The following is an 18,623-nucleotide window of genomic DNA, read 5'->3' on the forward strand; positions in this document are numbered from 1 at the left end:
AAGACTTTTGCTATCGACTTGGTGGCTCAGTATAGTTGGTAAATAATTTCTCACTGAGCACTAAGGACAAGAAAAACAAGTTTTATATTGGAAACTAGAAGGAATATGGTTTCCTAAAACACATTTAGAATGTGATGGTATTTTGAGAAATATTTTTTTTACCATCCTTACTACTAAAAATGGAAAGATTCAGTGGCTGGTTTCTAGTATTACTGGACAAACAGCATTGTGCAATTGGTTATTTCCACACAGTCTCTCTAATTTGCACCGTGTATAATAATTTAACATGGCCTCTTCCTGCTGAGTCATTGGTTAGTACTGATTCACTGAAACCTTAACAAAAATGTACTGTATTGAGTGTAGAACAAAGGGAGGTTCAGGAAACCAAACCTGGTTATGCAATTCTGTCTTTCCTTTAGCAGGTATAAGGGGAAAAAAAACAGAAGTGATTGCATAATATGGGTTAGGGTTATAAATGACAGACAGTGCGATCCCTCTCTCTCAGCCCAACATATCTGAGCTGTCCCAGAGAAAAATAGGAGCAAGCACAAAATAGACTCCCTTGAGATTCCAACGAAAGGCAGAATATAACTCTAAAGTAATCCCAATGAATAAGTAAAGGTCACTTGACATTTTCCCCTGCCTTTTTGAGAATGAGGATAGGTAACAGTGTGATTTAAAACAAAACAAACTTAATCCAAAAAGCTTTTAAGTAGAAAGAAATGAAGTCTCTTTTTGAAATGAAGGAAAAGATCATACTTTAACCTGTGTGTGGCATCTCTCCTGATGCTTACCGGACTGTTTATTGCGCATGCCTCCTTCATCTGTGACGTTTTTGTAATTAAATATCACAGAAACCTCCAAAAGCTTTATCCAACTTAAAACCTCTTACTAATTGGGGAAATTGGAGTATGTAATAGCCCGGAGTAAAATCGAGGTGCGCAAAGACTATCCAGATGAAGCTGAAAAATATAAAAAAATAAGACGGTTTCCTGCCTTGCTAAGATCAAAGTTTCTACAGTATACAAAAGAACTACTTCTGCTGTGTCTATATTCTCAGTCATCCAGGTCATGGTTGTCCCAAAGATGCTTTTTCAAGAGGCAACTGGACTTTCTGGTTTTTTTTCTTCTCATCCAAGAAGAGAGCTGAAGAAGCTTCTTGGATGAGAAGCGAAACGTCTTTCAAAGAAAAACCAGAAAGTCCAGTTGCCTCTTGGAAAAAGCACCTTTGGGACCACTTATGCTGTGTTTGCCCGACCCGGGCGGTTACTTGACTCCACTTTCTGCATTTGCACACTACGTGCGCCTACACCTGGGTTGCCTACGTTGTATCCCCGCTGCGCGATTCTCTGCGCTCGGCGTCTCCTTTTGATCAGCTTTCCACTCCCCCACCGGCTGCAGGGACTGCGCTCCTTCTCTGCAGTTCAACATCTGGCTATAGGAAGAGGAGAAGAACCCCAAGCCACCATTTCTGGTTAGAAGGTGGCTCTGCGCTTATCCTTACACCCCTCCAATCAAGCCACCGACGGGCGCAAGCAGAAACCTCGAACGCAGCAGCACGAAAACCCCGCCGAGAGCGAGGCCGTCATCAAAAGATGACCAGTCATTTCGCGCCTCCCCCACCCCCACCCCCCCGCAATTCCCCGCGCGCGCCTCCTTCCGAGACGGAATATGTTTCTCTCCTGGGCCTCCGCTGGGGATTGACGGATGTCGCAGCCAATCCGAGCGGCTGGAAGAGTTCTGCCCGTCTCGAGGTAGCGTAAGACGGGACCCGGGCCAAAGGCAGGAGAGTTAACCCTTTCGACCCCGGGGAGGGAAGAGGCGGGATGCGGCTGCCTCGCCCTCGCTTTGCTTTCTGTCCAGTTGCCTTCCGTCCTTCTCGTCGCGCCGCCGCCATGGCCCAACTCCGTGCCTCTTCTTCCTCGTCGGTCACCACTTTTGACTACCTGGTGTTGGGGGGCGGCTCGGGCGGGTTGGCCAGTGCCCGACGCGCCGCGCAACTGGGTGTCCGGGCTGCTGTGGTTGAAAAAGGGCGACTTGGAGGCACTTGCGTGAGTCGAAAACGGGGTTGGGGTTGGGAGGAGGAAGAGGAAGGAGAGTGGGGAATGCCTGCAAATATACTCCGAGGAGGCTCGCCTGCATACCTGGAGGGTAGGCATACCCGACTGGGCTTATGCCAAGGCAGTGAGTTCCGCAAGAGCCCGAGGGCAGGGAAGTTTTTTTTCCCCCCTTCACCCAAACACACCGTGAGCGGGCAGGGCAGAAACAGTTCAACAGTGTTTTATTCGGTTTTCCTGAAACTGTTTCTGAGATTCTGGGTTCGCTTAGCACGCTGGGCGGAAATTGGAGGTGGTGATCCTTTGAGAGCGGTATGCAACCAAATTTCATTTTAATGTATGCCGATTGGCCTACGTTTCAAAGTGACAATAAAGTTATTCTAAGTCTAAATAGGGCTGCGATTTCAGGTGGCTGGGGGAAACCCAGCCTTCGTTTCAGCCTGTTATGTGAATACAGCAGCTGGGTTTTGGTTGTTATCCCCCGGGTTAAATTGTGTTGCTGCAACTCCGTGCCTTATGACATATCATCTCATCTTGCACCTAATATACTTTTTAAAATTTCTTTTTACCCTGAAGATAAGGCAAGTGGAATGTGGCTCAGTAGAACCCATCAGTTTTGTGCCAATTCAGTTTTCACCGAAATTTCAGGAAGTGCTTTGCTCTTTGCAGGTTTTTTTTTCCTCCTAAGTGTCTTTCCTGGCTTTACCCTTCTATATCTCAAGGAGGAAGGGGTGGGGGGATATTTTTAAGTATACATTTCTTATTTATCTCTTCCGTGTCTATGGGATTCCTTTAAAAGGAATTTAACATTATTATCCATGGGTCCTTTTTTGATTGTAACAAGTTGTTCTGTATCAGATCATAGAATGTTCCCAAGTGTTAAACTTTATTTCTTCCCAGTTGTAATTATAGCTTCCTCTAATTTATGAGATAATGGTAATTGTTAGTCCCCCATCATGCTATACATAAAGCAGGAAAATAGATTGTGCCTGAAGAAATTAATTTAAAAAGCTTAACAGTTCAAACATTAAAGATGTGGTGTGGTGCTTATTGGTGTCGGTTACAGTTTGTTGAAGAAAAATGTCAAATTAGTTGTGGAGAGAATGGGTTGGCAATATTAAAACTGATGATTTGGTAATGATGCAAGGATGCAAAATATGAGTGAATAAAATTCCAGAGAAAGGGGCTAAATAAGGAGTAAAGTTTAGAATGTATATTTAAAGTACTTAACTCTAAACTGTGTTATGTCATTAAATAGAGCAGCCTTCCCCAGTTTAATAACCCATCTTCAAAAATTGTGAGGCTGTAGTTTCTCAAGCTCCCATCCTTTGATTGTGTTTGCTGGCAATGCTGGAAGATGTTGAAATTACATAATGCTGCAAACCGTGGAAAGAAAGAGAAAAGGATGATTAGCAGCAAGGTGGATGGAGTTAGATGTGAAGGAGCAGATTAGAGAGAGCTGATCGTGGAGAAGATCAATGTGGCAATCAACAGCCTGTGCCAACTTGCAGGCACGTAATAAATCAAGCGATTGCAACATCTGGAGGAGTCCAATGTGGAAAAGAATTTACTAGAATGAAACATCCATAAAGACAAATTCTGAATGCCCTTAATGTAGGCATTCAGTGGAATCAATAAAAATGTCAGTTGAATGTGTTGATTGGGTTATAAAATGGCTTGCTTTGAGAACTAGCAAGAATTCTCTTCAAGAAGAAACCAAGGGGCAGGCAAATTATTCAGGTTGCCTGATAAAAGGTGCTTTTTCATGCAAACTTTAATCAGATATAAACTATTCATAGATATTTAGAAAGACAGTACTCATGCAGACCCTAACCAGATACTGGCCAACCCAATATTTACCTAGCTAAATAATGAAATGTGCTTCAAATTTATTATATTATGATTAAGAGCTAATGCTCAGGCTAATGAGTTGCAGGATGCAAGTAGTTTTTAAATTATCCATATTCCCAATGACATTCTCAGGTTCACCCAATTTATTCCTGTGGAGCTTGTTGCAGTGAAAATAAAATGTTTCCTTTATCCCTAATATTAGACATTAAGGGGGATTTCAGTGTACTGCACTTTAATGCAACCCCCTCTTGAAAAATACCTTAAGTATACTATATTATTGATCAAGATGATGCACATTTTGCTGATATTAAGAAAATAAAATTATTTGTAAATTAGTAACAGTTTCAGTAGTCATACACATTTTCTAAACACTGTTCTTCATTATATTAAAAATACTGATTCATGATGTTTACAGTAAATATGTTTTTTTTTCTTTTAGGTGAATGTTGGGTGTGTACCTAAAAAGGTAAAGGAATTTATGCAATGAATTTGCTAATATTTCAAAAAATACATTGAACTTCTTTGCTGACATTTTGAAAGTGCTTGAAGACCTGGCTGTTTCAGAGAACTTTTCCCTGAATTGATTTGATGTTGCCATCTTTTATTTTCTCCCTGGTATTCTAGGACTGTTTTAAAATTGGACAGTGAGCCTCTGAACTGTTATGATTGTGGTGCCATAGAAGAGTGTTTACTAAAAACAAATAAAAACATGAAAATGGATACTAGTTCTTAAAATCTGCTAAAATCTGCTTTTAAATTATTGGTGGGTATATCCATTCTTGATTTGGAATGCAAAACAGTACTTTAGCAGACATTGGCCATGTTTAGAGAGCAAGAAAACAATCCTAGGCTGTATTAACAGATGGATAGAATCAAGATTATGTGAAGTATTAGTCCTGCTTTATAAAAGCCTTAGTAAGACTACACTTTGAATACTGCATCCAGTTTTGATCACCATATTATCAAAAAGATGTTGATAATCTGGAAAGAGTGCAGAAAAGATTAACAAAGATGATTAGGGGCTGGAGACTAAAACATATGAAGAACAGTTGCAGTAATTGAGTTTCTCTAGTCTAATGAAAAGAAGGACTATGGGTGCCATGATACCAGTGTTTCAATATATGAGGAGCTGCCACAAAGAAGAGGGGAGAAGGCAAGACAAGAAATGATGGAAACTAATCAAGGAGAGAAGCAACCTAGAATTGAGGAGAAATTGCCTAACAGTGAGAATAACCAGTGAAAAGAGTTTGTCTTCAGAAGTTGTGGTTGCTCCATCACTGGAGGCTTTTACGAAAGGACTGGACAATCATTTGTCTGAAAATGGTATAGGGTGTCCTGCTTGAGCAGGGGATAGAAGATCTCCAAGATCCCTTCCAACTCTGTTATACTGTTATTTGTACTGTAAGACATCTGAAGAACAGTGTTGCTGTTTTACTCTGCTGTACCAAAATACCTAACAAAAATGCCAAATCACAAAAAGTACCTCATAACTTTTTCTCTCAAGATTCAAGAAAGACATGGATGTACTTCTTGTCATGAAACATTACTTCTGCTGCCTTTTTTCAATGCCACAACTGTTTTCATGGCTTTTTAAATTTAGTCCTGGTTTGAGGAGCAGATGCCTGGAACATTAAAATTGAAAAGAAAATTTAATTTATTAAATCTCCATTTTCATATGGAAATCTAACATAATCCAAATTGCGTGCAGTACAGTAATTGTACTGAAATGACAAAATATGAGATTTAAAAAACTTCAATGATTTTACCAATTTAAAATTGGTACCAGTTGAAAAAAAACCTGATCTGATTCCCCCATCCACTATTTGACCTTCACAGTTTTGAAACAGCTGCAACAGATAAATGGGGATTGTCTATTCTGCCCTTTTGGAACTCCTGTTATCCTCTGTCCGGTGCTGGATGATGCCTTTCATTCTGTTGGCTGCTGAACACACCATTAAACACACCATTTTTAAATTTTTAAAAAATGTCCCCAAACTGTTTTTGCCAATGTAAACAAGATATCAGTCCTGCAGACTAGAAGTGGGAAAGGTTAGTTAGCAGAGTTTGCCTTCCAGAGTAGTGGGTGCTCCATCACTGGAGGTTTTCAAAAATAGACTGACAACCACTTGACTGGGATGATATACAATCTTCTGCCTTGAGCAACAATTGGACTAGAAGACCTCTGAGGTCCCTTCCAGACCTATGATTTTATGTTCTACAGTTAAGATTTACATTGGTCAAAATAGATAGTATTCTGATCTTGATGGTATTTCTTGAAAGAAATTGACCACTTTCAAATTCCTTTTATTAGGCTGAACTTAAAAGAAGGTATTGCATATTCCCTCCTCTTCTTCCTCCAAAATGCAGAGGAACTGATTAATTGGTTGGCCAGGCCCATATGTGTTCCATTAGGCACAACTGAACATAGTGCATTAGCCACACATGGTATTGAAAAATATGACTGTTTTGCCATCTGCCAATGATTATGAAACAAGGAGCTTGCTTCTTCATAGGTCACAATATGTAGTGTATCTACTGGATTACATGTATCATGACAATGATGAGTTATATGTCCTGATCTTCTCCAGTCCCATGTTTTAGAGTAGGAATTTCAAGTTTTGTTCTTCTCTCTTGTTGCAGTCATTTTGATTAGATGGGCAATGTAGAAATATAAATGAATGAATGAATGAATGAATAAAATATTGATTTATGCTGTATACAAGAATAATTAATTGAATTTCCTCATTCATTTTTATATTAATTATATTAAACTCTGGATGTCCTCTTTTACAACAGGTGATGTGGAATACTGCTGTCCATTCAGAATTCATCCATGATCATATGGATTATGGTTTTAAAATAGCTGATGTGAAGTTTAATTGGAAGTAAGTTGAGCTAATTCTGGAATACCTCTTAAGTAAAATAAATGGATAGAGTTGTTTCTAATTTGAAATTTACAGTTGAAAACTACGATATCAGTTAAAATGACTTCCAGGAAGCTTTTCAGACAGAAATATCCAGATTTTTTTTTTTTATCTATGAGATTCTAACACTCTATCAGGTCTGAAGAATCTCCATTATAGACCAAAACTGGTAGTTATGTACCATCTAACATTCATAATTTAAGCTTCACAGTTTAATATAAAAATATTGTTTTTATTCTAAATAATCTCACTTTGATTTTTGAGTTATCTGTGAGCTTTATTGTTAAATTCTTATAAGAAATCATGATTGGACTGGGACTCTTATGAAAAAACAGTACATGCTCAGAATTTAATTCTGAGTCTGCTATAAATAGTTCATATATTAGGGTTTGCTCTGACAGTAGTGGTCCCTGTGGTATACATTGAGATACACCATTTGCATTGTCTAAAATGCTGTTTTAGATACAGCAAACAAATGTTATTTTGTGTGATGTATAATGTGCAATAGGATAGTATAAACATCAAGGAAAACATTTTAAATTGTGAAACAGGACTATAATTTTCTCCATAATATCTATATTTATTACTTAGGAAAAAGGTACCTATGAAGATTTGGAGCAAAGAGAGTTGTTTTAATCCTGTTTGTAGAGAGGTAGATATTTGAGATGTAAACCTAGAAAGCCCATGAAGAATAACAATTTGAGTGAGGCTTGGGAAACCCAACTTTATGCTTAGCTGTGGAAATGCATTGGGTACTTGGGTTGGGCTGTCTCTCCGCCCAACCTACCCAAAAGGTTTGTTTTTGTGGGGATAGGTTGGAAGAGGGGCATTATGTGCTTCTTGGGGAAAAGTAGGATATAATACTAATAAAACTCTTTTTACTATAGAATAATTAAAGAAAAGCGTGATGCTTATGTGAAGAAACTGAATGAGATCTATCAAAATAATTTGAATAAGGTTTGTAAATGGCCTTATTTTTCACTTCAGCAAATTTTAAATTCCTTCTTTCTGCTATAAACCCTGTGAATTTCACAAGCTGAAAACAGAAAGCCGTGTTGATTAGTTTTTTAATCCGCATCGAGGTGTATAGATTAAAAAAAAAAGAGAAAATCACTTGGGTAAAATTTGTTTTTTTTTGCTTAAATGACAGATGAGCAACTCTTCCTCTGCACAGATTTTAGTTTCCTGTTGTTTAAAGATGAGACAGACATTAAAACTGTAGTAAAACTGTATATGTAAAATAAGTATAGTAGAGTTAAAGAAAGAAGACAACTTTTACCCCTCTCTCTTGAGAAAAAGAATCCTCTCCAGGTCACTTACAGGGCATATCTTAATTCATTGCAGTTAGCCTACATTTCAAATCTATAATTTTCATAGTCTTGATAGGCCATGCTGTGAATTGTATAGTTTGTTTCTGAAAGGTGTAAGGATTACACAATAGAGGAATTAGGTCTTGTCAAGAAAATATATGAGATTAATCTGAAGTAAAATAATGCATCTTATTCTATTATTCTAATCTTCTTTTTTTGAAATTTATCTACAAATGTATTTTGAATTGTCAATTATTTAAATGCATCATACACTCGCCCACATTACACTATGTTATAAGATGCCCTTCTTCTCTAGTATATAAATTGATTTAATTTTTAAATCAACAACTGGTTTTGCTAGGACCACGTGGAAACCATTCGTGGGCATGCATTATTCACAGCTGATCCTGAACCTACAATTGAAGTTGATGGCAAAAAATATACAGCACCTCACATACTGATCGCTACTGGTGGGCGACCTGTAATTCCCAGTGAAAGTGAAATACCAGGTATGTTCTTTGCCCTATTTTTAAGAAAGAGCATGCAGCTGAGTTGACATTAAAATATTTTCCTTAGCATTGCCAAAGATTCAGTAGTACAGTACATAGTTGCCTTGTAATATTTCACTCATACTTTTTTAGTATACTCTAAAAAACAATTAAATAATCTTTCAAAAAAGTGACTGTTTGTGCAAGTTACATCTATTTATACATAAAGCTTAAGATGATGAATATTGAAGATAATGTCTTGTTGCTTTACAGGAGCCAGTTTGGGAATCTCTAGTGATGGCTTCTTTGAACTTGAAGAGTTGCCCAAGTAAGTTGCAATGAATTCTGAGCATTTTAAATATTCTCAATTTGCGGCATTGCAGTGAAGATTATTTTTTACAAGTAAAAGATGTAGACAGCAAACTAGCATTGCTACAAGGCTGCAGTAATTGTCCTACATTTCAGATTTGATGAACGGTCTTATATGACCTCTTATCAGTCCAGATATGGGACTCATCATGCACCCTTCTAGTGTTACCTTTTGCAGCAGAAACATCTTCTCTATTTCAGTTCTAGCCCACTACTGAAATAGGATGAAGGCAGGAAGTGCTGTTTGTTCTGGGGAAATTAGAGGAAAACGTGGGGAAATATAGAGGGAAGGAGCACTGTGCACACCAACTTGAACTCTGGAAGGAAACCCAGGACATAAAACCAACAACAAGAAAAACAAATACTCCCATTGAAGGATTACCCCATTGCTAAGCATCTGGCTGCAGGGCCCTAAGCCCCCATGATCAGTTGTGCTGTAGATATTGGACATCAGTGCAGCTAGTGCACTTTAGTTGTTCACTTGTGGGAATGTCAACTTCCCAACATGGTCAGTGTTCCTGTCAACAAACAAAATAAGCTTCTATTGAAGATATTGGCTTCCAGTAAAGAAATTGGAGGGGAATGCAGTGCTTTTTAAAAAAAAATATTTTTTTCTCTCATTTTTGCTTATTTGGTGATCAGAAACCTGTTTAGAGTAGAAAGCAGGGAATGAAGTAAAGTACTGTGGCTTTTCTACCATTCTTACTTGGTCACAATTAACTTGCAGGTGAATTCATCTGTCCTTATATTCCTTTCATTTTTGTTGCTAATATCTGAGAAACATCCTGCATATGCCGTTACCCTAGCTGTAGAAGGCTAGTTCTTTAGGGCTGAGAAAAAGCAGGCAAGCAGGCAATGTTTGCTAAAAGCCTGGATTTGTAAGTGAGAAGTCATGGCAGTGGTGGTGGGGCTCCCCATCCATCCCTCAAAGTGGAAGTGGAGACTGAATACTGTTTTCCCAGGCAAGATCCTTTTGTCTACCTTTAAATATAAGATGTATATGCATAGATAGATCTTCCATACCAAGTGCCTCATGCAGTGAAGTTAAGATGGTGCTGAAAGAAAATAACTTACAACCAAGGCATACATTTATGACTTTCGCAGCATTTTTCTCTCTCAACCATGCATTCAGTAATTGTTGTCCTGTACCTGATCCATTCTCCCCCACACAAACAGAGTAGGTTGTCTAAATAAGCAATCTCTTTAGACAATTTCTCCTCTGATTGACCCTTTTTCTTTCTCTCAACTCTCCTCATAAAGATTGGAGAAGAAGGGATTACAAGAGAATAAGTAGGCAGATAATGGGGAATACCCGGGGCTGTGTGCTGGCAGCACTGCATTGCTTTCGATGTGTATTTCTTATTGTGTGCTTGCTTATTCTCTTGTAATTCCTTTCTTTCCAACAAATATAAATGCAAATCTTCCCTTCTTGCTAATTATCCCAGTGTTGATTTAACCATTACCATTTATCCTTTTTGATTTAATGAATGCGAAGTCAGGATCCTCCTATGCAAAATCTAATTGCTTAAATTATAAATTGGATAAGTACAGCTATAGCCCTTTAGGTATTTGGTAGACTTTTACACCACTGCAATCAGAAGGTTTTTGGGGGAACACCATTCAAAACATAAACATTCATGATAATTGAATCATTAAAAGAATTATTGAAAGCAATAAAAGCATCAAAAGTGTTATTGAATTAACTGCTTTCATTAAGCCTATTCATCAGCATGGTAAGTAGATGATGGGATTTGAATCCAATAACATATGGAGAAGTTTGGACTTCCTGGTGTGGCCAATATATATTTCAATAAGCAAATTTGTGGAAGAGAACATGCATCTGAGTGATATGACTCAATCCATTTTCTTTCTCTTAGGCGAAGTGTTATTGTTGGTGCTGGATATATAGCTGTTGAATTAGCTGGTATTCTTTCTGCATTAGGCTCCAGGACATCCTTATTGATACGTTTTAATGAGGTAAGGGACACTTGCTTATTCATCTTCCTAAGTGACAGTTGAAAGTACTACCAGTTTTTGTTGGAGCTAACATCCACAGGCAGAATACAACCTTGCAAAAAGGTAGAATCAGTTTGTCTGTGTCCATATTTACACCAGGAGTGGATCATTCATAGATTGCATTGCACAATCTTTCTAATTGTAAAGTTGGATAAATTTGAGATAAATTTGCATTTTCGAGTTCAGGCTTGTGAGGGCATGACTTAGATGTTCTGTGATATTAATTAATGACAAAGGAAGTTACCATAGTTAAATATTAGTAAAGACCTTTACTTGCAGTCTGATAAAGTATTTTTTGTACAGGTGCTGAGAAATTTTGATTCTATGATCAGTTCAAACTGCACTCAAGAATTGGAACATAATGGAATAGAAGTCTGGAAACATTGCAAGGTAATATCTCTTTAGTGCTGAATTGTAATAATTTTGAATTTTCATGTACAGGTAGGCTTTGAGTTACAATGGCAACTGGGACTGGAATTGCCATTCCTAAGCAATGCAGTTGTAAAGCATGTCACGTGAGCACATTGGTTAGCAACAGCCATCCAGGAAATCCGAATTGCTCGTTAACCAAATCCCATCAATTCTTAACCAAGAATTGATCCAAACAACTCCTGGCTTAGTCCCTCTCAGCCTTGTGTCTTGGCAAGCCAAGGGACTGACTATTCAACTCCTCCCACCCACCTATCTCCCCCCTCCCCACATCTCTGTCATCTTGCACTCTGTCACTTCTGCCAGCCTGTGCTCGCTGGTCCTCCCAGACTTGCCACGCCCAGCTGGTATTTGCTATCCTCTTCCTGTGACCACTGATGAGATACACACAGCCTGGCCTTTTACAAGACAACTGCCGGCTGCCCCAGCCTTCTTCCCAAGGCCACATCCACTTTTTACCAAATTGGGTATGGGCTTGAATGCTTTCATGCCAGCACAGCTGGACCTTCTTTCCTGCACCTGCCTTCCTAATGTTGTGACAAGGTTTCATGATTTGGATAAGAGATGGGTGTGGCCTACTGCTGCTTGTGGAGGGCCAAGCCAAGTGCACCTCATAAGCGGTGGCAGGGAGATGTTGAAAGTCATCAAGACTGGGTGGCAGGGCCTGCAAGTGTAGGGCAACAGGAGCGGCAGGCTGGCTGGCTGATACAGCCAGTGGGCTGGCATGGCCAACTGAACATAGGGCAGCTAAAAGGGCAGAAAAGGGAATGATGGGCAGATGGGGTCAGTTGAACTGCCCCTGCAATCATAAGTGCTGGTGAATTTCCAAGTGCCCAAATTTTGATTTTTTGACCATGGGAGCACTGCAACAGCTGTAACTACAAGGACTATGTGGAACTACCATTTTTTCAACACTACCTTTAGTGTAATTTTGAGTGATCATTGAATGAATGGTGGTAATTTGAGGACTATCTGTATGTTTAATTTTTCTTCAGTTGCAGCTAAATCATTCCAACTGCAATTGGAAGCTCCCGTTTCATTATGTTCTGTTGCTTTAACAACTTCAAAACAATATGACTTTGAGAGTCTGTGCTTAGCTTTATTCTTTTGAGCATGTGTATAAATGATCGAAATGCTGCCATTTGAAAGCAAAAACAAATCATCATTGGGCATATGGCTTTTCTTTCTCATGAATGAACAACAGCTATTGTATTGATAGTTTTTGCAGCATTCCTGAACAGATTAAAAGCAGTATTGCATTATTATACTTTTATCATTACATTTAAGGATTTTTCCTTGTAACCAGAATTACATATTAATAACCTGCATTGCTCACTATCAAATTGCTTTGTAAGAATTGAGGCGGTGACAAACTATTTAGGCCCTGAGCTTTATCTGGATGTTACCAATAGGATTTTATGTCAGAGTTTTATTTACTTATTTTAGACTGGTTAAAAACTATAAAAATATTTAATTGATTGATATATAACAATAACATTATAGTAAAATTCTACTTTGAGGCCATGAACTTTGAATCAAAAACAGTCTTCCAATTTAAAACACAAACCAGTCAACATTACTTCATTTGAGAGTTAGATTTAAAAAACCTTGGACATTAGAGAAGCATAAAAAAACAATCCTGCCAAATAGATTTAGTTTACACAGATTTGAACATACTTAAACAAAGGAGTATATATAAAGAGAAATTAGTTAACAAAACTGGCAACTGAGCAGTTTTGCACATCACCCATTGTGATGGTTCTTCACTCTGTAATTATAATTTTTCATGACCAACGCAAGATATTTGAGCCTTATCCTGTAAACGTATCTATGTCTCTTCTGGCATTTGGAAACTTCAGAGCCATTGTACTTACCTTTGCTCTTTTTCTTGAGAGACCCCACATGCAAGTGGGGTCTCTCAACAAAACTGCATACACTACACGTAATCCTTGACTTAAAACCATTCATTTAGTGACTGTTTGAAGTTATAGTGACATGAAAGAAGTGACTTACAACCAGTTTTAATACTTTTACACTGTTGCAGCATCCCTAGTCACATGACCAAAATTAAGGTTCTTGGAAACATATTTATGACAGTTGCAGCATCCCAAGGTGGTCTTCTCTGCCATTTTCCAGTAAGCAAAATTCAATGGGAAAATCTGGATTTGCTTAATGATTGTGTGTTTTACTTAACAATTGCAGTGATTTGCTTAACAATTATGGCAAAAAGGTAATAAAATTAGGTATGGGTCACTTAACACCTTGCTTAGCAACAGAAATTCTGGTCCCAATTGTGATTGTAAATCAAGAACTACCAGTACTATCTAATTCTAGCCATAAGATATATGTAACTTCACAAGACATAGACATTTAGTAAAGAGGGTATTTTTGAAGAAGAAAACTAGGGTTTGAGCCTTAAAATGAACAATTTGTTGTGTGATCTTGCTCTAGCATTCTTCAATAATCTTGTTTCTCAACAGATTCAATCAGTTACAAAATCAGCTTCAGGGCTCCTGGCAATAACAGTTACATCCTCTTTTCCTAATAAAAAACCTACTGTGAACACCATTGAGAATGTTGATTGTCTCTTGTGGGCCATTGGTAGAGAGCCCAGTACTAAGGAGCTAAACCTTGACCAATTGGTAAGTGGGAATTTTGTTTCTTGACGCTGGATGGAATATTAAATGCATGACATACACAATCCAGATTATATTGCAGTTGGCATAATGTGATGGTTAGGGTGAACTGGAGAGTAGCCATGAGCGACAATGGAATGTTTTCTTACTTTGTTGCTATTTGCTATTCTGTATTTTTTCCTACTACAGAGAACAAATATAACAAATTAGGTAACTCTGGATGGCATACTAAAACATTGGGGGGGGGGAGGGCAAAGATAGTTGATAGTACATGGCTCAGCTTCCCACCCTATGCCCCCCATTTTATCTTAACCTAAATGTTTGTTCATATTGCTTAGATAAGTTTAGTTTGCTTGAAAAATTATTATAGAAATGTTACTTTTTTTCCCAAAGCTCTTGATATTATGGATAGGCTGATTGCTTTTTTACTCTTTGAAATAATTTCCTTCTTTTCCTTTATACGGGCACTAAAAAAGTTGATACCTTACTGTTCAATATTTGCCTTGGATAGTATTTCTTACAATGCCAGCTTTGACTTTAATTTTTCTTCCTACTATCAGAATATTAAGGTAGACAAGGCAGGCCATATTATTGTTGATGAGTTCCAAAATACCAGCAGAAAGGGAATCTATGCTGTTGGAGATGTATGTGGAAAAGCACTCCTTACACCAGGTAACAATGTTTTAAGGATTATATCAAATAAATTCACTTGGGATTCTAAAATGGAACAAAGCAAAATGGGTGTGGAAGGGCTGTGAAGACATTGGGAAGGATAGCTTGACCACCTATTAATGCTATGTAATAAAATGTATGGAATGAATTGATGACACAATGAATATTGCATTTTTCAGTTGCAATTGCGGCTGGAAGAAAACTGGCACATAGACTTTTTGAAAATAAAAAGGATTTTAAATTGGACTATACCAATATTCCGACTGTGGTTTTCAGTCATCCACCTATTGGAACAGTGGGACTAACAGAAGGTAGGCTCTTGTTTCTTATTTATTGGGAAAAAAAGAACAGAGAGAAATATGAGTGAAATAGAACTTCTACCAAAACAAGATATCCTTATTATCTGTGGATTTTGTGACTGATTGGAATTGTGTTGAATGATATATGGAGAGTAGTAGGTTTCCCTATTTCTTTTGGGACATTCTCTACAAGAGTGGCTTGGTAAAGATGTGTATGCTCTGAATTTTTATATTAACAGGATGTTGATGGAAATTCTACTTATGTTTGTTTATATTACTGATGCTGTAGATGCTCAGGTCGCTCCTACCTCTGATACAGTAGTATAAATTATGGACTATGGATAGAGCCAGTTTGGTGTAATGGTTAAGACATTAGGTTAAAAATTGGGAGACTGAGTTCTAATCCTGCCTTAAGCACAAAACCAGTTGGGTGACCTTGAACAAGTCACTACCTTGCAAAGAAAACTGCAGGGACTTGTACAGGTAGCTTCTGAGAATTGGGTACAACTGAACAAAAGAAAAAAAACTGAATTGGAATGATCAAACATTCCTGTTGTTTCGCTTTATATTAGAATTTCTCAAGTTCAGAATACTGTTACCCATCATGTTATTTTATTGTTTAAACATTTTTTAAAAATTCAATGAGAAGTATGAACTTCTAACACCTCTATTCATAGGATTTCTGAAGCTGAAGTTACAAACTGATATCAAGCTTGGTTTGTTTTTTAAACTGCACATCAAAGTCTAAGATATGACATATGTAATAGACCCTCAATTGATAAACTTCTGATCTTCAAGTGCTTTTGGACATGTCTTTTCAGAATTAGAACCACTGAGGTGCTTGATTGAGCCACACATGAAGGAGACCAGCTCACCTATCACCAAACATGTCAATATTTAGTCCTTTTGAGATGTACATATTATATATGTAGTATTGTCAGAAAGCCAATTGCCTGAGATTCTTTTTTTTTTCCTCCTCTGTATTCAAATATGTCTAATGTCATTTGATTTGGTTCCAGCGGAAGCCGTGAATGCATATGGAGAAGAGAATGTGAAAATTTATACAACTTCTTTTGTCCCCATGTACCACGCAATAACAGAAAGGAAAACAAGATGTGTGATGAAATTGGTCTGTGCCACTAAACAAGAAAAAGTAAGTAAAGCAGGGAAGAGTAAAGATGCTGCATGTTAAAATTGCTTTTCATGTATATTCTATTCGACGTAAGGAAATGAGACAGGACGAGAGGGTACCAATGTTACTTAATGTGTAAGCAGAGTTGAAACATCACACTTAACCTTTGCTTCTCAAATAACCTGTAATTAGCTATGTTCACACAACTTATTAAACCTAAGTCACATCAAACCAATTATTTACTCCATGTCTGAAGCAATTATGAGTTGTACCATTTAATACTCTTCCAGGCATGATGTATTAAGATTTTGTATAAAATTAATCAATGACACAGCAACATAAAAAATTTGTAGGTATACAAGATATTGCTCCTAGTGTAGAAAGGTAGGAGCAACTGTGAAGTTTGAAAAAAAATGTCCTTTTGAAGCCATGTCCTTAACCTGTTTATGACTGTTTTGTTTTAAGGTGGTAGGACTTCATATGCAAGGTTTGGGGTGTGATGAAATGCTCCAAGGTTTTGCAGTAGCTGTCAAAATGGGAGCAACAAAGGCTGACTTTGATCAAACGGTGGCTATTCATCCAACTTCTTCAGAAGAACTTGTTACACTTCGTTAAGCTGTACATAGCTTGGCTTTTCCCATGGTGAATTAAGTTTTGTTTTGTTTTTTACAAAATTGTGCAATTCAAGAGAAGTCTTAATTCTGCTGTTACAAATTTGTATACATGGATGTAATTTATATTATACTTGAAAACAGTAATTTTGGATTTTAAAACGTCTCCTTTTTTAGCTTGATTTCTTGTGACCTTTTGGACATATTCATAGTGACTTTGGCATCAATACAGAAGTTACCTGCCATTGCTTTCTGGCATGTTGTTTTCAGCGTAGCCTTTAGTGTTTCCTAATAGTCTCCTATCCAAGTACTGATCAGATTCAACCCTACCTAGTTAGCCTCTGAGCAGAGACAAAAGTAGTAAGATGCTACCACGTGTTGAGACTGCAATAGTAAAATGTGCTAAAATGACAAGCAAATTATCATATAACTTCATTCTTTAAGCCCAAAGAGGAAATAAAATCTTAAGAGTAGAGCAGAAAAAAACCCATTTTGGGCTATGGAGGAAGTACTGCAATCATAAACTCTATAGTAATTAGTATTTTGGTTTACTGAGCCTTGGATTGTGAAAGATGCCATTTCCTGCCTATTGGGAAATGTAACCCATGTAGAATTTAGCCCACAGGAGTTTAGTAAGAGCACTACTTTACTATTTACTAATCCATATTCTGTAAAACTCTATAAACCTTTTGTTTAATTTATGTTATCCCCCTATAAAATTAAAACCCAATAGGTAGGCTATTCTATGTACCTTCCTACAGTTATTCTTTTGGATTTGTTTCCAACAGAAATTACCAATGTACAGATATTTGTAACTAAAAATTAGGGAACAAGTTTTTCATCACAAGAAGTAAATTCTACCAAGCAATATCACATTCTATAAAGCATATCGGCAAGAGTTCCCATTCAGCTATAACCTTATTAAGCAATATTAATTTCTCTGTTATGAGAATTGAAAAATATGGATTGGGGAGATGGCTGCATCCTAAGTGATATATACAACTATACTCTTCTGTTTGTTATTGCCGTGAGGCCCAGGAGGCAGTAGGGCTGATTACTATCACCTATTTAGCACAGCCTAGGAACACATATAGCTTTTATGGGATGCTATGGACATGGGTGACTTTTGTTCCACTGCCACCTCCCTATAGATTTATATAATTGTATATAATTATATAACTATGTATATAATTACATAGATTGTGTGTGTGTGTGCTTGCTTCTTTGCCATGTTCTTATCATATGCTAAATAATATACAACTATATATTCCTAATGCATTTCTGAATCAACAGCCAGTAAGATGATATTTATTCACTTTCACAAAATATTTGCAGTTCAAAATATTAATTCTAAAATATACTTGCACATAAGTTCTGTATTAGATAATGCGACTAATGAACATCATTCTAGGAATTTGTCCCATTGCATTTCCACAAATACTAAATTAAATGGGATGTAGGAAGTTTTGTAACACTTGTGTCCTATTAAGAGAATTAAGCTGTTTGTATTTTATGTTGTTTACTTTACTTTAGTAAGTTTACAGCATCATTTTGCCCTTTGTTTAAAAGAGATTTTAACTTGAGATTTCAGGTGTACTATTTTAAATTCACTAGTTTAAATATGAAGTCTTTACCCTCTTGGATTACATTTACCAAACTTAAATATATTTTGGTTTAAAAGAATACAAGACGGTGGTCATTTTTAATTTCATCCTAATAGTAGGCCTGAAAATTTAATTAAAGAATTATATATGCTAAGGTCTCCAGTGAACTTTGTCATGGCCAAGTTCTTTCAATTTCCAGTCATAAGCTGTCACCTGATTTATCTT

At 37.2% G+C, this 18,623-nt stretch overlaps 1 protein-coding gene across 2 annotated transcripts; it reads left to right on the plus strand.

Moving 5' to 3' along the window:
* Positions 1-1,643: 1,643 nt before the first annotated feature.
* GSR (glutathione-disulfide reductase) lies at positions 1,644-18,552 on the plus strand. 2 transcript variants are annotated; one of them, XM_087888289.1, is made up of 13 exons: positions 1,644-1,754; positions 4,348-4,374; positions 6,705-6,793; positions 7,720-7,789; positions 8,504-8,651; positions 8,904-8,958; positions 10,877-10,976; positions 11,319-11,405; positions 13,925-14,086; positions 14,641-14,752; positions 14,932-15,063; positions 16,071-16,204; positions 16,649-18,552. In XM_087888289.1, the coding sequence occupies exons 3-13, from the start codon at positions 6,708-6,710 to the stop codon at positions 16,796-16,798; spliced, it is 1,236 nt and encodes a 411-aa protein (XP_087744415.1). In that variant the 5' UTR covers positions 1,644-1,754; positions 4,348-4,374; positions 6,705-6,707; the 3' UTR covers positions 16,799-18,552. The 2 variants fall into 2 exon arrangements, with proteins under 2 accessions (XP_087744415.1, XP_034266719.2); XM_034410828.3 differs by having other exon boundaries at positions 1,731-2,051.
* Positions 18,553-18,623: the final 71 nt, after the last annotated feature.

The sequence above is a fragment of the Pantherophis guttatus genome, chromosome 2 (genome assembly GCF_059756535.1).
Source record: "Pantherophis guttatus breed Tessera chromosome 2, ASM5975653v1, whole genome shotgun sequence".
Classification (NCBI taxonomy): Eukaryota; Metazoa; Chordata; class Lepidosauria; order Squamata; family Colubridae; genus Pantherophis; species Pantherophis guttatus.